Genomic DNA, 23519 nt, shown 5'->3' with positions numbered 1-23519 from the left:
CTTTCAGACGATTTTATTCAGCTTAGGCGGGATCTCGTACTAAAGGGGTTAATTAAATATTTCTACTCCGGTTCGGAAAAAAAAAAAAAAAAGTCCCTGGCTGAGTTAAATTGTCAGAGAGTAACATGAATTAAATGAAAAAGCGTCATAGGAGTGAAGGGAATAATTTAGTACTTTTCTATCATCGTCTTTCCCGCAAAAAACAATCATAGTTATAACGAGGAGAATAATCGTAACTATCGTTTGTTCCAATATCCAGGTCTTGTGCATCTACTTTCCGGTTGTCATGGAAACAGCATCCCATATACAAGCCTAAATGTATTTGTTCAGGTGACGTATTTTTGTAATGCTTTCTTCATTTACTAGTAGCCTGTATTCAGCTTAGAAAACACCTTTAGTAGTGAAGAGGTCAGTAAAGGCGATATCAAACCCTTTTGCGTTTTCCCCCCAAAAACTAAGGAAAATGGGAGTAGCGTTAAAGGGGAAGTAGGTTTAATTTAACTTGTTTACTTAAATGGTTCGCTAGCACGAGAATAATAAAATATGAAGTAGAAAAAAAAATATGAGCCTCTTTTTCAGTGGACATGAAATGGGTAAAGTCAAGGGAGCTCGTTACCCCTTCTGCGCCTGCGCCAACCAGAGTAGTTTCACGGGAGGAGTGTGTGTAGCTGGTGATTCGATGATATCCTACGCCAAATTCTTATCTCCGTACTTCGGCAAAGTTCTGGTGATAAACTTTAACACGTCCGAGAACACAGTAACTCAAGTGTAGTGATATAGTTGTGTTAATGACGTATAAGTGCTTGTTCCGAGTGTGTTGTGGATGATGTACTGTATGCTGTATATTTAACGCCAGCTACCTCTGTTTCTTATTTCTGCTAAGTCCTGGTGAACAATTCCAACCCCTTGGACCATACGGCGAACAATTTGTTGTCAAACAATCCTGAGTGAGTGAACATGAGTGGTTGTTTACGATCAGTGCTTGTTCGACCGCTACGTATGTGTGTTGCCCACTAAAGCTAACGTCACCTCTTACTGCAGTTCATTTGAGCAGTTATAGTGAATAATTTGTGGTCACCTCTAGACAAACAATATCAGTTACTCCTATTGATAAACATGCGTTTTACTTTAAGAAGTACCTTACCAAATCAGTTCTTCTTCCTGATAGTCTGCTATATTTTCTTATTATTTCTGAGGTGGCAAATAGGCTAAACGTTTCTTGTTAAATTTGTCTCCCCACTGTTTTTAGTTGACAACTGTTGTTTGATTTGCCAGCGTATTGGAGGATACTGCCCTAATCTAAGTGTTTTACTAAACCTAACCTAACCCACTGTAGCTTATCTGTACCTAAAACTTTTACCTAACCTAACCTCTCTTATCTGTACCTAAAAATTTAACCTAATCTAACCTATCCTAACTTAACCTCCAGCTGGGAGACTGGGAAACGAAATCCACCTTTGACCACTCTGTGTAAAATTCTTCCATTTCGCCGGAAACAAACAATCGTAGATATGGCTTACGGAACGCAATGATGGGAGGGGGGGGGGAGATTTTTCAGCAGGGAAAGGTAATTTACAACCCCGAAAACAAATTGGAAGAGAAAAATTGAATTGGTAAGGACTTTCTGCTCCTTATAGTAAAACGGACAGTTACCCTCCTATTTCCATGAATCTGCGTAGTGTTGGTGGATAATCATAACTCCGTCAGATCGCAGCCAAACGTGAAACAAACAAGCAAAAACAGCAAAGTGAAGTAAGTTCAACTGCTGGTTCGGCAATGGTGTTGGCGTGTGTGTCGCGAATCTTTGAACAGCTCGTCTCATTTGGTTTGGAGGGTTCGAAACATCTCTCCCGCGGCGAATCATTCCGTCTGGTATCCCTTAAAATGCTGTCTTTTCTTACGCTGCAAAGAAAGTCAGCAGTGTAAAAAGACAGATGACAAACAAGACAATTTAAAGCTGTAATATATAAGTGCCCTGAAGTCTCCCGTGCAACGTAAACACCCCGAAGGTTGCCATGGAGATGCTTGCTGTTGCCATATCGGTGAGTGTTCATTTTCACATTCTTTGCACTTTAACCCTTCACCACGATGATGTTTTATTCCTGCTTATTCTCGCTACCACCAGACTATTCTATTAACTCAAGAGGAACTCATAAGAAACGGATTAAATTGTGTGTGTGTGTGTGTGTGTGTGTGTAATCCCCTTCACTACAGATGTCTCCCAAGCTGAATAAAACAGCCTGGTAGTAACAACAGTATAGCTAATTCACGTCCTCGAGTTGAAGGGATTAAAAGTCCGTATTTCTATACGTCTTTTTCGTTTTAATCAGGCTACCTTGAGACGATTTTGTTCAGCTTAGTAAGGCTCATTAGTTGTGATTATAAGTATACATATATAATCTTATGTCCAGCCCCTTCAGTATTAAAGTTTCCCATTAACTTAAGAAAATTCTGTGACCGTTTTGCGAATTAAGAAAAAGTAAGACGACACTGAGGTGAAGTGGCTAACTCCTTCAGGACGCTAATGTTGTATTTGGTTTATTCTTGTTTGACCCAGACGACTTTATTTTGTGTGCGATTAATTTTTCGAACTGTGGAGGGGTTGATAGAGCCTTCACTGACCTCCTTAATTATCGCAGGTCTTCCCAAAATCAATCTGAATTCATGCGCTGGTGGCCTGAATAAAATGAAATCCACGTCATCGTAGCGAAATGGTTATGGCCAATGAGATGTGTGACGTTGATGGTAAACTCTCTTATCTTTAACATTATTTTGCCTTTTTAGTGCGTGAAATACATGATAAACCAGTAGCTGCAAATAATTCATAATGTCGTCACCATCTACTGGCTTTAATCATTGTCACTTGTTTTAGGGATTATTTTTGCTACATATTCTTTTAATTATGTATATGTATTTGAGGCACAAGTATTTATATTTATTTATGTATGTATTTATGTTTTATTGATATATTTCGTGTATTTAAAACAACTATAATGTATATCAGGACTACAGGTGTATATTAAACTTAAGCGTGTCTCAGTCTAAGGTAAATGTGGATATACGAGTATGTAATTAGATGAGAATATATTACTGACTACGATCTTTAAAGTGCGCAGCAGAAAGGTATCGTACGTAAGTGAGCATTTTTCTGCATTTTCACCCGATTAAGGAGCAGCGACAATGTTATGCTTGTCACTTACGCAGTCTTAATACACCTTTTTTTCCTGTAAATATCCGTGGGAACAAACGTCAGGTTAGGTTAGGTTTGATTTGTTAGGTGAGATTGGGTGGGAATACTATGAAGCATTTTTGAAGCTTTTTTTTTTTTTCGTTGACTTATTTAAACATATAGTTCCGCAGTACATTGGTCTTTTGTGTATGTGTGTGTGTGTGTGTGTGTGTGTGTGTGTGTGTGTGTGTGTGTGTGTGTGTGTGTGTGTGTCCTTGCTTTGTTTCTCCCATTCCCTCCAAACCCTGCTTTGCAAGGGCGTCCCCCACGATTACGAGGATGGAGAGGGTCGTCAAATAAGTAAATAAATAAATGGATATCAGAACTGAGAGAATTAATCTAAAGCCTTAGGAAACAAGAATATTTGTAATCTTCAAAGGCAGTTTGTTGTATACCAGCAAAAATATCGACACTTGTTTCAGGTGAAGGATCTTTAATCGTAATAATTTAAACGAAACTTTGATATGTTATATTTAAGTGACGATAGAGCCTAGGATAGACTCACTCACTCTCGCATTGGCATTTTCCTCCACCTCTTCTCCCTCCCCCTCCAGTTTCTCCCCCCTTTTTACGTACCTTCATTATCTTCCTTAATTATAGTGGTTTCTCGTAAATTAAGTATGATCCTCTGGCAATAGCACAGACGATATAAAATTACATCATCGGTCGAAAGGATTAACAGGGAAAAAATAGAAATTAAGATGTATATTCTTTTACCATTACTGTCCAAATTTTAAACCATTCATCGTTTCGACTAAATTACCAGGTTATTGAACTTAGTAAATCATCAGTTGCGTCGACACGGTACACTGATTGCGTTCATGTTACCTGGACTGATAATTACTCCTGCCTTTGATGCTTTGCTTAATGAGTGGTGATCATGGAAGTTGTGAAGCAAGCGTCTATCTGTCTATCAATCTAGCTGTTTAACTGTCTGTCTCCCTGTCTCTTAATCTATCTGTCTGTCTATCCAGTGTGATACGGTATTCATTTATCTCGTGGGGTGTGGCCACAAATCGCTCCCATCCCTCCCTCGTTGCCCTTCCCACACTAATTGACTGCCCTCCCTCCAACACATACCTCCCTCCAACACACACCTCTCTCACATCCCTGTCCAGCAATTATACTGATCGTAATTACTCCCCTAATAACGCTCGTGCAGTTGGTAGGCGTTAATTTAACACTTGTTCTTCTTCAGTCTTAAACTTAGCATGTATATAAACTAATATTAATTGAATCGTAGAATGTATGATGTGTTTTAAGAGAGGGAGAGAGAGAGAGAGAGAGAGAGAGAGAGAGACAGACAGACAGACAGACAGACAGACAGAGATTCCAATAAGTAGTTTCATATCATTACACTAATTCTTTTTTTATACCTTCTGTATCTCTCCTACTCTCCATACACATTCACTTCACCCTTCTCCTTGCACCCTCACATCCACCCTTCACCTTCCTCCTCCTCATCCACCCTTCTCCTTGCTCCTCCTCATCCACCCTTCTCCTTGCTTCCCCTTATCCACCCTTCTTCCTCCTCCTCACCCACCTTTCTCCTTGCTCTCCTTTATCCACCCTTCTCCTTGCTCCCCCTCATCCACCCTGCTCCTTGCTCCTCATCCACCCTTCTTCTTGCTGCCCTTTATCCACCCTTCTCCTTGGTCCCCCTCATCCACCCTTCTCCTTGCTCCTCCTCATCCACCCTTCTCCTTGCTTCTCCTCATCAAACACTTCTCCTTGCTCCTCCTCATCCACCCTTCTCCTTCCTCCCCTACATCCATTCTTCTCCTTGCTCCCCCCTCATCCATCCTTCTCTTTGCTCTCCCTTATCAACCCTTCTCCTTGCTCTCCATTATCCATCCTTCTCTTTGCTCCTCATCCACCCTGTTCCTCATTCCACCTCATCCACTTACCACATTGATGAGCTGGATGAAGGCCAGACCGAACGCCACATCCACATTGTAGGTCATGTTCTCGACTGGGCGGATGAGCTTGTTGTAGCCACGGAAGAGGTCTCGTACCAGTCTCTCCTCGTCCTCGCTACACAACCCTGGCGAGACAGAGGGAGATAACTGTCAGTGGAGAGAGAGAGAGAGAGAGAGAGAGAGAGAGATGACGGTAATTAATCTGTCCTCGTTATCGCTACAGAAGCTTGAAATGAAAGTGACTGATCACCAGTAGTAGGCTGTGTGATGTTTACTGAGAGAGAGAGAGAGAGAGAGAGAGAGAGAGAGAGTGTGTGTGTGTGTGTGTGTGTGTGTGTGTGTGTGTGTGTGTGTGTGTGTGTGTGTGTGTGTGTGTGTGTGTGTGTGTGTGTGTGTGTGTGTGTGCGTGTGTGTGTGTGTTAGCATGACGAGTAGGCTGTTTGATATCAACCAATTTAGAACGGATTAATTAGTGAGTTGTTAATGGAATTCTCGAAACGCTAACCCTTCGACTGCCTGTTAAAATTAAGACCGTGATGCGCCATTTTCTTGTAAGTGTTTATCAGTGTTATATTTTTAAAGTATATCAGATGTAATATAATCCAATAAAAAAAAGTTTGTTTGGTAATGCGCTTAAAGGTGTACCCATTTCATTCTGGCACTTTTTCAATTTTCTTCTCCTCCTCCTCCTCCTCCTTTACATGGGTACCAATTGTTATTATATATACAGGGTGGTCATTTAATAGCACATCCCAAGAAACTCCTCTGGCAGTATATGTTGTGGGAATGGCTCAGTCTGCCGGTGTGGGTGGGGTTGTGGCAATGAGTAGGAAATGAATAAATGTTGCAGGATAGACACTGATAATGCTGACTATCCAGGCCCAGCAACACACGAGACATCTCCCTCACTCCCCTTTCCTCTCCTTCATTCGCACCCTTCCATTCTTCATCTTCCTTTCCTTGTCTCATTCCACCTCCCTCCCCCCACGTCCTCTTCCCTTCTTTCACGTTCAGCAACACATTCCTTCTAATCTCTCTCTTTCTCTCTCTCTCTCTCTCTCTCTCTCTCTCCCCGCTTCCAGTCCTCGGCATTTTCCTCCTCCTCTACTCCCTCCCCCTCCAAAATCCCCTCCTCTTCCTTCCTCTCCCTCTCTATCCTTGGCATTTCACTTTCTCCCCTCCCCTCCCCTCCCCCTTTGCATGCCTTGAGCCTTCTCTCATCCCTCCTCTTCTCTTCCTTCAGCACAACATGTTCCTTTTCCCTTTCCTCTAATCTCCTCCTCCTCCACCCCCTCCTCACTTTTACTGTGGTTCGTTCACCTCTCTCTCTCTCTCTCTCTCTCTCTCTCTCTCTCTCTCTCTCTCTCTCTCTCTCTCTCTCTCTCTCTCTCTCATCCTTTTTGACTCCTTCCTCCCCTCCCTTCATAATTCCACAATTCTTACAGCTCCCACCTCCTCCTCCTCATTATCATCATCATCATCGTCATCATCATCATCACTTTCCTTCTATTCCCTCACCCTCTTCCCTCTTTACCTCCTCCTCTTCCTCCTCTCCAGTGTAATTGAATTCCTTCTAGGAGAGTATGACGTCACTACACGAGACTAACACCGACTCAGCCTTCTTAGACCATGAAAGTTAATAATAATAATAATAATAATAATAGTCGTAGTTTCACCATTGTAATTTATCACTTAACGCCTTCAGTCTGATAACGTATTGATTATTATTGCTATTATTATTATTATTACTACTACTATTATTATTATTATTATTATTATTATTATTATTATTATTATTATTATTATTAGAGGAGACTTCGTGTATTGATGGAGTAAATGAAAGCTGTATTTTTAATCTATACCGTTCATAAAATCTTTCTTGATCTGAATGACATCAAAAATAGACTGAGCGTGACATCCACTGACTGAAAAGGGTCAAGAGTCTAAGCAATTCGTAGAAGGGTTAAGAATCTGACAAAAGTAACTCGTAAAAGGGTCAATGGCCTTACTAAATTAATTCGTAAGTGGTTAAAAAGTCTGACTAAATTGTAAGGGGATCAAGAGTCTGACTATATTAGTAAAAGGAACATGAGTCTGACTAAATTAATTCGTATAGGGATCAAGAATTTCGGTAAACTCTTAATGGGTTCAAGAGTCTGACTAAATTATCTCTTAAAATATTTGAGTCAAATCAGAGTACTCTCTCTCTCTCTCTCTCTCTCTCTCTCTCTCTCTCTCTCTCTCTCTCTCTCTCTCTCTCTCTCTCTCAGTACGTCAGGGAAGAGAAATGACAGAATTATGGAAATGCCCAAACGTGCCACAAAACAGTATATATATCTTTGTAATGGCACCAGGAAATTGACGCTAGGGTTGGTGGGTGTGGTATGGTGGTAGAGAATTGTGGTAGTTGTGGTAGTAGTGGTTGAGGTGATCGTGGTAGTCTTATTGTTGTTTTTGTTGTTCTTCCTCTTCTTCTTGTGGTGGTGGTGGTGGATGGAATGATGGTGGTGGTGGGGTGGCGATGGTGGAGACAGTGATGGTGATAGGAGTGGTGTGTGGTCGTGCTGGTTGGGATGATGATGGTAGTGGTGTTGATATGGGTTGTGGGATGGTGACAGCAGTTGTAGTAGTTGTGGTATTGTTGGTGTTAAAGATGATAGTGGTGTTGATTGGGGTGATTGCGACTGTGGAGGTGGGGTGATGGTAGTAGTGGTAGTAATAGTAGTAGTAGGAGTGAAGCAGTGTAGTCATTAAGATGATGGTGGTAGTGACAGTGATAGTGGTTGTGAAGTCGAGTGGTATTTGGGGTATTGGTGATGGTGGTAGTTGTAGTAGTGTGGTTTTTGGGGTGTGTTGGTAGTGTCAATGGCTGTAAAGTAGTGTGGTTTTGGGGTTGATGATGGTAGTGGTGGTGATGTAGTGTGGTGATAGGGTAGTGGATGGGATGATGGTATTGGTGGTTAGGGGTAATAGTTGGGTTACAGTGATAGGCTGTCTCACTATCATCCTAATACCTTCTCTCCAAACATTTCTCCCCCTCTTATTTTTTTCCATCCCCTTCCCATTCTTTTCACCTCCCTCTCTTTACATTTTTCCTCCTGTTATTTTTCCTTTCTTAATCCTCTTCCTCCCCTTCCTCCTCCGCCTCCTATTTTACTCTCTTTTACTCCCATTTCCTTCTCCCATTCTTCACCCTCTTATTCTCCTCCTCCTTCTCCTCCTAACCATAATTATCATCTTCTTCTTCGCCATCTTCTTCTCTCTCTCTTTAATACCCCTTCTCCTTCTCATCTTCCTTTCTTCCTTTCTCTTAGACTGCTGGAGAGAAGATGCTTGAAAAAACGAGAGGGCCCAAATTCCAACTGCAGACAATAAGTTCTCATTGTGTGATCAGCATGTTTGATATAAAGGACTATCTCTCTCTCTCTCTCTCTCTCTCTCTCTCTCTCTCTCTCTCTCTCTCTCTCTCTCTCTCTCTCTCTCTCTCTCTTTCTCTCTCTCTCTCTTGCCCGTCATTTTATCTTAGCGCGAGGGATGCTACTTTTCATGGAGGGCTCTAGAAGTGTTTTTTTAAAGACGTAAGATAAACATATTACGGTGGGTTTATGAGAGAGAGAGAGAGAGAGAGAGAGAGAGAGAGAGAGAGAGAGAGAGAGAGAGAGAGAGAGAATTTTTGGTTCACATATCTTAAGGAACAATCAGGGAACATGAAAATATGTTATCTGAGCCCTTATCCCTGTACCCTAGAGAGAGAGAGAGAGAGAGAGAGAGAGAGGAGGGGGGGGGGAGAGCGCCCTGCTGGTTAGGAACGTAAGGAAGAGACAAAGAAACTCAGGCACGGCAGATTATGAGAAAGAAGGAACGTAGGAAGAAAAGAAAGAGAGAGAGAGTAAGAAGAGAAAGAAAAAGGGCAAGAGATGTGCTGGAAGGCTAAATGATATAAGGAAAAAATCTGATTGAGAAAAATGAGAATACATTGGAAGAAAAGAAAAAAAAAGAGAAAAGGACAAAGAGGAGGAGGAGGAGGAGGAGGAGGAGGAGGAGGAGGAGGAGAGAGAGAGAGAGAGAGAGAGAGAGAGAGAGAGAGAGAGAGAGATCACCCCAAACTCTAGTGGGTGAGGAGGCCAGTAGGTCGCCCCAGCTAGGGTACAGACGGGGTACACACACACACACACACACACACACACACACACACACACACACACACACACACACACACAATCAAGGTACAAGAACAATGACAATGTGGACATGGATACTATATGTCCTATCTTAATGACCCCAGACTTGAGTGTGCATTAGACTCTCTCTCTCTCTCTCTCTCTCTCTCTCTCTCTCTCTCTCTCTCTCCATCATCAGTTTATTCTAGTTTTCTTCTCTTTGTTCAGAAAGTTTCATCAGCGTTTGTTCCTTAGTTCCGGTAAATGGGCTTCTTTGTTCCTTCGTCATCTTCAGGGAGGTTCCTTGGACTACCCCGTTGTCTCAAGTCATTTTTCACCACCTTTTCCTAAACTGCTTAATTCGGCATAGACTTACACTTTATTTTTTTTCTTCTATCTTGTTATTTAAGTTTATATAACATGAAAAACACACAAGTAGTTAATAAGATGTTGAGTGTAAAATTCATAAGAGAGGGAGAAGGGCAGGTAAACTTGCTGAGCCCAAGATAATTCGAAATAAAACACGTGATATAAATGACACAGGAGACTCGCATGCAATATTTTAAACTTACTGCAAAAGAAGTTTTTTTTTTTTTTTTTTTTTCCGACTCGGGGCAAAGGCTTCAGGGCCTATATCTCGGGGGCAGTAGCCTATCCCAAGGCCCAGTAGTCCTCCTACACCTCCACATGTCACCACTTCGGCGCTAACACCCACCGTCCATATTGAATACATGCTAGGGCTGTCTCATACAGGACTGGTGTATTGGTATTAGCGGGGGTATTTTTACGACATGTCGGCGGGTCATCTGGTAGATCAGGAAAGTCTGCTTTTTATGAAATTCAAATCCTTAAACTGGTCCCTGCCCCAGCCGGAATTCGAACCTGGGTCCATCAGGACTGCAGGCCGCCTCTCTACCGATTCAGCCACCGCCTCCCCCTAATGAAAATACGTGATAGTAGTGAATGGGTTATGTTTTCTAATTTTTTATTCTTTACCAAAAAATAAATAAACTATTCTGGTAAACTAAACTAATCATATGTCGAAAAAAAGCCAGTTACCAAAGATTTCTGCACCGGAGAGGGCGCTGGTGAGGTCCCTTAGTCTAGAGGCCAACAGAGGAGGTGTTTATATACAGGGCCTTATTACGCTTAACTCCCTCACTACAATGGCGTATTTTAGCTTCCTCCATAATACGCCATTCATAGGAGACCAACACAAGCTTATCGTTCGCCTTTGGTTGGAGAGACTTTGATATCAACCTTCACTGCAATCAAGCCATCAATGCTGTACCTCACATTCTCTCTCTCTCTCTCTCTCTCTCTCTCTCTCTCTCTCTCTCTCTCTCTCTCTCTCTCTCTCCCTCGCTTTATTCTCCCCATTCTTTTCTTTTTCCATTTTCCACCCGCCGTCCTTCACTCTTTATTACCCTTCTTCATTACCCTTCTTCCATCTCTCTCTCTCTCTCTCTCTCTCTCTCTCTCTCTCTCTCTCTCTCTCTCTCTCTCTCTCTCTCTCTCTCTCTCTCATTTTCACCCTTATTCCCCGTCTCCCCTTCCACTCCTTTCTCCATATTTACTGCCATCTCACGTTCCCCTTCCCTTCTCCCTCTCTCTATTGCTTTTATCATATTCTCTCTCTCTCTCTCTCTCTCTCTCTCTCTCTCTCTCTCTCTCTCTCTCTCTCTCTCTCTCTCTCTCTCTCTCTCTCTCTCTCTCTCTCTCTCTCTCTCTCTCCCTATAGTTCTCTTTCTTTCTTCTTTCGCTTCCTCTTTCCATTCCTTCTCTTCTCTCCCTGCCTGTTTGTCCAACTTCCTCTTCTCTCTTCATCTCACTCCTCTTCTCTTGTCTTCCTCTTCTCTTCCCCCTCTCCCTCTTCTCTCCCGTCCTCTTCTTCCTCCTTGTCATAACGTGTAGGTTCAGTTAAGGCGTCAGTGTCGTTATATACTCTCTTCTCTCTTTTCTCTTTTCCTCTCTTTCCTCTTACTCTTATCACTTCTCACTTCTTCCATATTCGTCCTTTCTTCCGTTTCCTTTATTCTTTTATTTTTCATTCCTCTTCTTTCCTCCATTCCTTCTCCATCATGGTTTCCTTCTTTCTGTCTTCCTTTCCTTTTCCTTATCTTCCTTTTTTCCCATCTTTCTGTTTCCCCTTGCCTTCCTTTCTTCCTTATTTTCCTTCTTCCTTTGTTTCCTGCGGTCTCCATTACTTCATTCCTTCTCCGTCTCTCCTTCCTGCCTTTTCTCTTCCTCATCTTTCTTGTCGTCTTTTTTTCCTTTCTTCTTTCATCTATTTTACCCTCAAGTAACCCTTTTCCTGCCTTTTTGTTTCCTTTTTGTCCACTCTCAGTTTCCTCCTGTCCCGTTTCTACCTTTCCCCTTCTTCCTGTCTCTTTTCTTCCTTCCTTCCTTCTTCCTTTCCTTTCCTTCCTTCTCCTTGATTCATGACATCACATAAAATACATTCTTTCCTTTCTTTATCCTTCCTCATTTTCCATCTTCATTCTTTCATCCTCTTCCACATATTCCTTGCCCTTCCTTCTTCGTCTTATTATTATTATCGTTGTTGTTATTATTATTATTATTATTATTATTATTATTATTATTATTTATTATTATTATTATTATTATTATTAACCCCACCTCTTTCATTTAATCCCTTCTTTTTCCACACTCCCTCTTTCTTCCTTTTCCACCCTTCATCCATTCCCTCTTTGTTCCCCTCTCTCCTTCCCCTTTCCTCTCCCTCCCTCTCTCCCCCCCTCTTTCCTCCTTTCCTTCCCTATCCATCTCTTTCGCCTTGGTTTATAGAGGTAATCCTTGGTCCTCTCCGCTTTTCTTCTTCCTTATTTATTCCTCCTTTCACACCTCCCTCCTTCCTTCTTTCCTCTCCTTTCTTACCACCCTCCTTCCTTCATCTGTTGTCCCTTCCTCCTTCCTTTTGCCCTCTTCTTTGCTCTTTTCACCCTTCTTTCTTTCCTCCCTCCCTCTTCTCTCCTCCCTCCTTTCTTTCCATATTTCTTATTTCTGCTTTTTTTTATTTTTTCTTGTTTTCTTTTTCCTACTTCCTTCTTCCTTTCCTTGCCTTTTCAGTCTTATTTCTTCAGTATTTTTTTAGCACACTTTCCTTCAGTAGTACAACTTTTTCTGCATTCCTTCCTTCCTTCATCTCATTCTTGGTCCTTAATTCCTTCCTTCCTTCCTTCGTCTCATTCCCTGTTCATTCTTTCGTTCGTTCCTCCCTTCGTCTCATTTCTCTTCATTCGTTCGTTCGTTCGTTCCTTCCTTCCCTCCTTTTTTCATTCATTCATTCATTCATTCACATCTTTCCTTCTTCCTTCCTTCCTTCCTATTTTCCATCAATCCTTACATCCTTCCTTCCTCTCATCTCTCTTCTTTCCATCTTTCTATATCTTTATCCTCCTCTTCTTCCCTCCTTGTTTTTGTGCATGTTCATCCATCTTTATCTGATACCTCATTTCCTCTCCTCTTCCTCTTCCTCTTCCTCTTTTTTACGCTTCTTCCTATATCTCTTCTCCATTCCTTCTCTTCCTCACTTTTTCACCTTTTCCTCCCATCTTATATTTCCTTTCCCTTCATTCTCTTCTTTTCCTTTTCTCATTTCCTTGCTTTATTGTTTGTTTCCTTCTTTCCTTCTTCCTTTCCCTTTTTTTCCCTAACTTCTTAATCCTTTCCTTCATATTATATCTTTTTACCCTTATATTCTTTCTTTACATTTCCTTTTTCCTTTTTCCTCTTTCTTTTTACCTTCTTATTTTCTTGTTTTTGTTCCTTCCTTCCTTCATCCCGTTCCTGGTTAAATGCATTGATTCAGCTCCGACGTCACTCCCTCCTATATCGTTCCTTTCATCCTCTCTCTCTCTCTCTCTCTCTCTCTCTCTCTCTATCTATCTATCTATCTATCTATCTATCTACCTATCTATCTATCTATTTGTAAATCTGTCATTACCATTCATAACATTATTACTTAAAACATTTCTAGTTCTTTTTTTCTCCTCATCTTATGCTCTCCATGGCCCTCATCAATTTTTTCTTCCGTCTTTCCCTCCACCTTCCCATCTTTCCTCCCTCTCCCCGTATCCTGATGTGTAGCCTCCGTCTCTCCCTCCTTCCCTTTTCTTCTCTTTCCTCCTCCGTTCCCTCCTTCCTCCTGCACTTTCTTTGTCCCTTCCTTACTCCTTCTTCTTCCTACCTTTCCTCTCGTTCCAACTCCTCCCACCTACTCCTTCTTCCTCCTCCCTCCCTCACCTACTTCCCCTTCCTCCTACCATTTCTCCCTCCCCTACCCCTTCCACCTACCCATCCTCCCTCTCCAACTCCCTCCTCCTATCCTTCCTCCCACCTCTACTTTTCCTTCCTCCTGCCGTCCCCCCCGTCCCTCCCTGCCTTGTGTGTCGCCTGGCCTGAGTGTGACTGTGAGCTGGGTAATCGCAGGAGGCCGGAAGCCACTCATAAGAGGGAGGGAAGGCCACGTAAATCCTTGTAATAGACATTCCCTCCTTCCTCCGTCCCTCTCACGCACTCCCTTCCCATCCCCAGTCCTCTTGCACTCAACCTTCCCCACCCATCTTCCTCTCACACTCTCCTCCCCCCTCCCCAGTCCCTCATGCACTGCCATTCCCCATCTCTCTTCCCCTCACACCCACCCCACCTCGCCCCTCTAATCCCTCCCAAGTAATGGACACCCCTACCCTTTCACACTCTTTTTTTTAGTCATCTCCTTCCTATTCTCACATTCTCCCCATTCTCTCAGAAATTTCCCCATACCCTCTCCATCCTCTTTGTCTCCCTCCTTCCTTATCACCCACGCAATCTCCCCCTCCCCTCTCTATTCTCTCTCTCTCTCCCTTCTCCTCTCCTACCCCCTGTCCCCCCTACCAACCCCCTTCCTACTCCATCCTCTCTGTATAAATAACTTTACCCCAACATATTGGACTCCCTTTCCCTACCCATTACCCTAACACCACGAGAATCTCCCCCCTCTCATCCCCAGCCTCTGAGACTCCCCACCCCTCCCTCTTCCTCCTCACTATCAACACCTTGAGATTCCTTCAACCCCACCAGACTCCCCTTCTCCCTCTCCCCCGGCGATCCCTCAACTTCACAACACTCCATTTCTCCCGATCCCACCCTCAACTCCACCCCTACCCGGTCTCCTCCTCCCCCTCCATATCATCCCAACTCCTAGACTCTCTCTTCCCCTCGTATTCTGCCTCCCCAGCCCCGCAATACTTGATCTCCCCTCCCATCGCCTCCAACTTCACCACTCACTCTCTCTCTCTCTCTCTCTCTCTCACACACACACACACACACACACACACACACACACACACACACGACCTTCAAGAGTTAGGCACTCCGGAGACAAATTGGTGCTTCCCCCTATCACCCATCTCTCTCTCTCTGTCTCTGTCTCTCTCTCTCTCTCTTTCTCTCCCTTCCCCTTGTCATCTCTTTTTTTTTTTATACTTTTCTGGCATCTTATTCTCTCTCCTCTCATCTCATTTTCTTCTATTTCTTCTTACCTCTGCTTCTTCTGATAGAGAGAGAAAGAGAGAGACAGAGAGGGAGAGAGGGAGAGAGAGAGAGAGAGAGAGAGAGAGAGATGGCATCAAGTTTCTCTTGTAGATGCATGGCACTTCCGGAGTTTGTGAAGCTGGATGAAACGAGAGAGAGAGAGAAAGAGATCGGGAAGAATGCAACAGTACACCAAGTGAGGGAGTAGGCATGCTAAACAATGAAAAAGCACACAAAGCACATTTCCTTTCCCATTCATACTTCCTGAAAAGATTCTGTTGTTTATTTTATTTATTTGTTTTCTGTTTACTCATTATGTTTCCTGCAAGTCAAGTTGCCCCATTACACATGCTACGACGGGTCTCACCTGAGTTGAATACCCACCTGATCAAATATAAAGTTAAGACCACTATACAGACGAGCTTGCGTAGGGGTCTTTCTAACCAGGTAACTACGAGAAATCTCCGTTGATATGAGGAATATTTGAGTAGTGAAGAAAGAGTAAAAAAATGGTTTAGCTAAGGAAAAATTTGTCGTGCCGAAGGGGCTCAGGATATGACAGCTACATTGCCTGTGTGTGTGTGTGTGTGTGTGTGTGTGTGTGTGTGTGTGTGTGTGTGTGTGTGTGTTTTAGGTGTCAGATTCTCATTAGGGGTTAAGAAATCTGATCTCCAGGTCCAGTCGGCTCCTTCACTACATTTTGTAAAGCTGATCTCCTTTACCTTGGGTCACTTGTCACATGGGCAAGAGGTTTATATATATTTATATACTCTGTTCATTTTAAGTTGGTGTAAATCTCCCATCCCGCCATCTCGAATGTTGAGTTGTACCATATATTAGCACTAGAATATGGTGCCTGTCAAGAAATGCTGTGGAATGGATGTCGAACTTTAGTATTGTGTGATTTTGCCATCTAGAGTTTTAAAAATGTCTTAGCAGTAAAATTTTGTGCTTGTCAAGAAGAGGTGTATGAAATGGATGTCGAGCTGTAGTTCTGTCTTATTCTGCCACTTGTCGTGCTCTCCACTCCCTCAGTAACTAGTGGTGTACTTCGCATTGTCACCCCGAGCGCGATGAATGACTGCTGTTGTGTTGGTAGCGTGGGACAGTATCAGTGGGAAGTGTGGAGACAAGTCCAGAGAGAACCTTTAACATTAAAGTTAAGACAATAACACATTGTGTATCTCATTCCGTCCCAATTCCCTCCCGGACTACAACAAATGATTGTTCCACACACTAAGGTTCCAAAACACAAAGACAACTTTCTTCTTTAATATTAACAATAGAGTGCAGAAGATTTACCATACACTATTACGGTGCAGCAAACAAATTATACAAGTTAGTTACGTTACTACAAATATGGAAAACTGTTTTTGAAGTTTCAACTCAACACAAGGTAAATATCTAAACGTATTACTCGCTTATGTATCACTTAAGTGCAACTCAGTTACTTAACTACTCGTTTGTTGAGTATATTATGTTCACTTCCGGTATATATTATAAAATCTATTCCTGAGTTAAATCCACTATTTACTTTTACCCCACCATCGGGGACAAACGAACATAAATGTTGCTGGTTTCTGGGTAGAAGTCTTTTGGTATTTTACGTTACGCTTAGGACACCCGTATACCTTGCCTTACATGTTCACATGTCTTACCCAACTCCAGTTTGCTTTATTCACCTGAACCACGATGCTCATGACGGTGTATGTCTGCCTCCCTCAGGAGAGTAATTGAACCTACTCCCCGTTCAGGGCAAGTTTGTTGAGTTCCTGCTGATTATGTCACCCTTATGATCATTCTTATATATATACCCTGCTAAGAGAAATGTTTCCCTCCTTCCTTGAGCCATCGGTGCTAAAATTTGCTAACTCTAGACCTCACTTTCTATTTCGGTTAACCATCTGCCCCAGTGAATCAATAAAAGTAAACCTTGTTTCTATATCCCACAAAGGATATGAGAGCAGGTTATTTATTCCGGCCTATTCAAGTGCTATTTGCGTATCTCCCACTGTATTTCATGATTTCACCTAACACGACGTTTCACCTCCTTGCTCCTCGATTCTCCTCATTCCCCGTCGTCTTCTAGTCCTTTCGCTCATCTCCCACGCCTCCTGTGCTCTCGCTCTGATTTCTGCCCGATGCTTATGTCGGAGAGTTTTATATTCTTCTTTCAGCAGCCTACGACGCTCCCTTTCCATAGGTACCGCGTCCTCTTCTCCATTCCCTTCTTCGTCTTCACTTCTCCGTTTTTTACCATCTTCTCCTCCTATACTTCCTCTCTGCCCAGGCCTCGGTCTGAGGGGCCCAGGAGGAAAAGATAATGTGATTGGGACGGGTTTGACCATCCTCCTAATGGCGTCTTAATTCGAGGCATCCAGGATGTTGTTGTCGGAGTAGACCACGTCACCTTGCACGTGACTATGGCCCTCCCGACACACTGAGCTACGTGAGATAAGCTACACAAGGACGATAATCAGAGCCACGTTAAGGGGAAACAGCTATAGCTTTTTTGTTTCCTTTCTCTTATATATCACTGAGGTCATATGGAAAAGTAATGAACACGGTGAAATCGAAATCAGGTTCACTCACTCTTCCCTGCTACAGCCTGAATCACACCCAAGACCTCATCCAGACCACAGCTCCAACCACTCCGCCACCACCTCCTCCGCTTTCCTTGTATTATTTCCAGCTAATTTTCTTGTCTTTTTTTTTTTCACTTTTCATTTAGGCTATCACAGAAAATGACATTATAGCTCTCCTTCTTATCTCTGGCTCGCGGTATGACAAGGGAAGCGGGTAATGTTCACTGATAAGGGGCTGGATGCGAGAAGGCCCTGTGGGAGAAGTTGTGAGGGAGATATTTTGTGGCTGTGAGAGGTTTGTAATGGGTAGTAGTCGTGGAGGGAGTGTGGGAGTTGTGGGCAAGGTTTGGGAGGTTTGAGGGAGGGTGTTGGAGGTTTGAAGGAGGGTGTGGGGTTTGAGAAGAAGGGTGTGGGAGATGTGGTGAGGGTTTGTAAGCTGTGAGGGAAGGTGTGCAAGTGTGGGGAAGGGTGTGGGAGTTGTGAGGGTGGGTGTGTGGGTTGTGGGGGAGTGAGTTGGACATGTGGGGAAGTTTCAGTAGTTTGTGGTTGTGAGAGGTGTACGTGGTAGTTGTATAGGGGCAGTTGTAGCCATTGTGGTAGTTGTGGAAGTGTGTGGAAGGTATAGACTGAGTGGTAACTGGCTGAGTTTTTGTAGTCGATTTAAGAAAGTTGTGGAATGCTTTGGTAGTTGTGTGATATGTTGAAAGAGCTATTTATTGCGGTGTGTGTGTGTGTGTGTGTATGTGTGTGTGTGTGTGTGTGTGTGTGTGTGTGTGTGTGTGTGTGTGTAATGGGGGACTTTTTCACGAATTCGATTTTCTGTTTCTTTTCATTTTGCCAAAGCAGTTTATTTTTTACCATACATATTCTCATTTTAACTCATTTTTCTCTTTTTCTGTCTCACTCTTTATTTTACTCTTCCGTATCTTGTCTTTTTTTCTCTCTCTTTTTATCTATTTTTCCCTTTCCCTCCTCACATTTTCCTATCCTGCCATCTTTTTTTCATTTTCTGTCTTCACTTCTTACAGGTTAGGGTATCTCTCTCTCTCTCTCTCTCTCTCTCTCTCTCTCTCTCTCTCTCTCTCTCTCACTCCTTCCAGCATATCCATTTTTTTTTTTCAACTTCTTCTTCTCATCATCATTTCTTCTTCCCGTCCCTTTCCTTCGCTCTTCTTCCCCCTCTGGCTCTAAGAACTTATTTTTCTCCTGTAATCCTTCCTTCATTTCTTTCCTCTCCTGGCACTTTTTTTCCATACTTCTCCAGAATATCAGTTTTCTACCTATTTCCCATTACTACTATTTTGCCTTCCTTTCTTGCCTTTCCTTTTTTGGTTCCTCCTTCAGACTCTCTTATCCATAACATATTTTTCTTCTTTTATAGTCAACATTTTCATTTTTGTCTTCCATACTTTCCTTCTTCTTCCTTCCATTTCTTCATTTTCTTCCTTCCTTCCTTTTTGTTTTCCATTTTCTTCCACTCGTTTAGTTCCTCCTTCACCATCTTCTCCCCGCGACCTCATCTTATTCATTCATTTTCCTCCACCTGCCATTCTTTATGCTTACCCTGTGCTTATCTTTCATCTTTCTTTTTCTTCTCTTCCTTCCCCCTCTCGACCACCTGAGTTTCTTCTTTTATTTTCTTCCACCCTTTCTTCCTACCTACCTTGCACATCTCTCTCCACCTTCCTATTTACCTTGCATATCTCCTTCCTGTTTTTTCTCCCTTTATGCTTACCTGATACCTTTTTTTTTTCTCTTTCCCCATCCAGTTTTCCTACCTTGTGTCAGGACTCCATATTATAAATACAATTCATCCTGACACTTGCACCTCTTTCCAGTTTCTCCATCCTCTTTAACTCTCCTATTTCTGCATCCCTCCTGACTACCTTGCACTTCTCTTTTTCTCTTCCACCATCCTTCCTACCTGCGTTGCACTTCCCTTTCCTCTTTTTCCATCCTTCCTGCCAGCCTCGCACCTCACCTCTCTGCATCCTTCCTTCATACCTCTTTCCTCTCCTCTCCTCTCCTCTTCCTCGTCCTTCCGACCTGCCAAAGCCTCTCGTGTTCGCTCGACACTAAGACTTGGCGTGGATCCTACCCCCTATTTTCCCCCTCCCTCTTACCCCCTCTCATCCCCCTCAACTTCTCACCCCTTCCCATACCCCTCACCCTCTCACGTCCTCCCATCCCCTTTACCCTCACTCCCTCCTATCCCCATCAACCCTCTCATCCCCTCCTATCCCCATCAACCCTCTCACCCCCTTCCACCCCCACGCCCACTTACCCCCTCTCACCCCCTTCCACCCCCACGTCCACTCAACCCCTCTCACTCACATCCCCTCCCCCCTCCCCACAGCTCTCACCACCCGACGCCACTCCACTGGACCATCTCTTCTTTCAGTATTTATTTCTTGCCTTCGTTTCCTCCTTACATTTTCCTTCCTTCACCCTTTACTCAGTTTTTCCTCCCATCTTTCTCTCTTACCATACCTTCGTCCTTCCTTGTCTTTTCCTTCACTTTTCTTTATTCTATCCTTCCTTTCTCATTCACTTCATCTAATTTTTTTCCTTTCTTCCTTACTTATTTACTCTCCTCTTGCTTGCGTGCTTCCTTCCTTTCTTCCTTTCTTCCTTGTTCCTTAGTAATACCGTAAAATGAGTAGAAAATCGAGCAAGGACATGTTAGGGTGCCTCAGTTACTCATTCTCTGACCCCTTATATTTATAATTTACACTACAGTCGTTTAACATAACTTGGACCAGATTAATGTTCATTCGCAGCTTAATTCACGTAGCCCAGTGGACGAAAAAGACAGTGCTATGGCTCTTCATCCTTTCCATAGCACTTCTTCATAGCTAATATCGTATTCTAGTGCAAATCTCTCGTTACAACTCAGCATTCAAGGAGAGATGGCAATTTTAGGCCGAGTTCGAGTAAAGAGCGTAGAAATCCATCACACCAGATGACGTCATGTTATTATATTTAGTCTTTACATGGATATTTTCTTCAACTTTGGATCTTTTGCTGCGTGAGGGTAACCTAAGGCCGTATTTTAGGCACACAACCCAAAAAGTCTCTCTAGAAGCTAAATGTAATCGTCTGCAGGTAGAACAAATAATAGAGTGCTCTCATTAAAGCGGTTATTGAAGTACACATGATGGTAGCTGTAGCATAAGGAAATATACATAGGGTACTGTACTTAAGCTGAAATATTACACACACACACACACACACACACACACACACACACACACACACACACACACACACACACACACACAGAAAACAGGGACGGCATGCAGAGTGATTTCAGTAAATTTCATGTGTTGGACAATTTGTGGGTGAAATTGGTTGTAGAAAATGTAAAAGTTTATAATAGCGAAATCGGTACAATATTTATGGCAAAATTGCTCTCTCTCTCTCTCTCTCTCTCTCTCTCTCTCTCTCTCTCTCTCTCTCTCTCTCTCTCTCTCTCTCACTTGTCTGTGTTTCTGTCTCATTCCTCTGCCACTTTTCTCTCCCTCCACCTACTGCATCCCTCACCATTCACTTCTCTCATTCTCTTCTTACTGTTTGTCTCCTCTTCAACTCCTCTTTCTCTCCAACTCTTCCTTCCCTTCCTCCTCCTCTTACTGCTCCTGTTCCCTGCCTCTTCTCGCCCCCTTTCTTCCTCCTTCGTCTCTTCCTTCCTCCTCTTCTTTCCGTTTCCCTGTTATTTTCCATACTAATTTTTTCCCTTCTTCTCTTACTGTTTCCATCCTTCTCTCTTCATTCTTCCTCCTACTATTTCCCATTTCTCGCTCCTCTCCTCTCCCTTCCTCTACTTCGTTCTCCTGCCTCACTTCCTCCTCTCCCTTCCCCTCTCCCTCCTTTCCCTTCTCCCTCCTTTCCCTTCTCTCCCTCCTACTCCTTTGCTTCCCTTCCTTGCTATCTATCTCCCTCCCTCCTCCTCTGCTTCCCTTCCTTGCAACCTCTCTCCCTCCCTTCTCCTCTTCTTCCCTTCCTTGCAACCTCTCTTCCTCCCTCCTCCTTTGCTTTCCTTCCTTGCTACCTACCTCTCTCTCTCTCTCTCTCTCTCTCTCTCTCTCTCTCTCTCTCTCTCTCCTCTCCTCCCTCCCGCCCCCCGAGGGTGTGAGACGTATCGACACATACGTCTCTAAGTCAGCCGGCCCCTCGACCCTGCCGTCACACCTCACTCACTCCCACATCACTCTCACCTCACTCGCTCGTACCTCTTTCACTTTCACCTCACTCGCTTGCATCTCACCCACTCGCACCTCACTACTCACGGACTCCTCACACCTTCCGCGCTCACAGAATCTACACTCCCTTTCTTAACCGACTGTTCACACCTCATAACTCACTCCCTCACACCTCAGAGAATCATCACTTACCACATTAACACCTCATTTCCTTCCACCTTCCTCCCTTACACTTCTTTCCATCCCACCTTCCTCCCTCCCTCACAATTCTCTCCCTCACACCTTTCTCCCTGACACTTCTCTGCCTCTTATCTCCCTCCCTCCCACTTCTCTGCCTCACACCTTCTTTCTTCACTCTGCCCCATATCTTCCTCCCTCACACTTCTGTCCCTCTCAGTTTCCTCCTCACACTTCTCTACTTCTCAGCATCCTCTCTCACGCTACTTTTCCTCCCAACTCACTCTGACTCCTTCGCATCTTACGCTTCACTCCTCACTCCTTCACATTTTATTGAACAAATATTTTAAAACACACACACACACACACACACACACACACACACACACACACACACACACAAATATCTAAGCCCTCAAATTAGAAATCCTCTCCTGACCTAAGTAAAATTGTCCCCCCCCCCCATTTTTCTACTTTAACTTGGCCTAAAATTCTATCGCTCCGACTTGAATGCAGAGATTTTGCAAGAGACTGATACTAGAATAAGGTGCTAGTCACGAAGAAGTGTTGGGATAAAACATGAAATCGTTGAACAATAAATCTTTGTCTCTTCTTCTTCTTTTTTCTCCTCCTCCTCCTCCTCCTCCTCCTCCTCCTCCTCCTCCTCCTCCCCCTCCTTCTTCTTCTTCTTCTCATCATCGTCGTCTTTTACTTCTTCTTCCTTCTTCTTCTTCTTCTTCTTCTTCTTCTTCCTCTTCTCCTCCTCCTCTCTTCTTCCTTTTAGTCATCAGCATTATTGAAATTTATGATGGGGAAAGAAAAGCCTCACCTTTCTTTGTGGCCATTGCGTTATATAAAATGGAGGGCAGTGTATCCCTTACCTATCCTCACAGGTGTTACATAATCACTGGTCATATAATAAGGAGCTCGCTTACACCTTTGCATACTCAATTTTAGCCTCTTTATTTTTTGAACATTTTTTTTTTTCATTTTATTTTTTTCTGCCGTTTAACTGACATGCTAAGCTTCAGGGAGAGCTTTGGGAGGAGCTTAATGGATACTTATTTCTATTTCCTTCACTGCAAGAGGGGTGCTGGAGAGGGGCTCCTTCACGTGGTGGCACCCAAATGTCCGGAAGGATACACTGACCAGTTAAACAACCGTCCCTCATCTTCCTCCCTATATCCCAAAAGGAGAATGGTAAGCTGCAGGAGGTGTGCAGTTTCAGCCTGCAATCCACTGGGTTCTGGCGTTACAGTTATACTACTGCTCATTACAAGAGGTTTCCCGAATATGAAACAATATCGTCTGGAGGTGGCAAAGATAAATACGTCATACTGTATATCTACATCAATCTATCTATCTACGTATCACTCTATTTATATATCGTATGTATGTACCGGTATGTATGTATATAAATATGAAGTGTCTAGCTTTTTATCTTTCAATCTATCTGTCTGTCTGATATGAATGTGTGTGTGTGTGTGTGTGTGTGTGTGTGTGTGTGTGTGTGTGTGTGTGTGTGTGTGTGTGTGTGTGTGTGTGTGTGTGTGAGGTGCTATCAATGAAATAATGTAGGGCCGTTGTTGACATTTGTTCTGTATTGCTATGGCTTCCGTACGCGTTCAGCTTTGTGTATGTATTTCTGTCTCTGAATGTATGTATCTGTGTATATATGCATCTGTGTATGTATGTATGTATGTGTGGGTGGG

At 43.2% G+C, this 23519-nt stretch overlaps 1 protein-coding gene across 1 annotated transcript in view; it reads right to left on the bottom strand.

Moving 5' to 3' along the window:
• Positions 1-23519, bottom strand: part of LOC145409370 (acetylcholine receptor subunit beta-like 1) — a 147710-nt gene that overhangs the window by 56327 nt on the left and 67864 nt on the right. The window contains exon 2 of the mRNA XM_080279841.1: positions 5137-5273. Coding sequence (XP_080135967.1) covers positions 5137-5273 — 137 coding nt within the window. The remainder of the gene's footprint in view (positions 1-5136; positions 5274-23519) is intronic.

The sequence above is a fragment of the Coenobita brevimanus genome, chromosome 80 (genome assembly GCF_032717465.1).
Source record: "Coenobita brevimanus isolate Jiangsu-jjx chromosome 80, ASM3271746v2, whole genome shotgun sequence".
Classification (NCBI taxonomy): Eukaryota; Metazoa; Arthropoda; class Malacostraca; order Decapoda; family Coenobitidae; genus Coenobita; species Coenobita brevimanus.
This window is presented reverse-complemented; position numbering and strand designations above follow the sequence as displayed.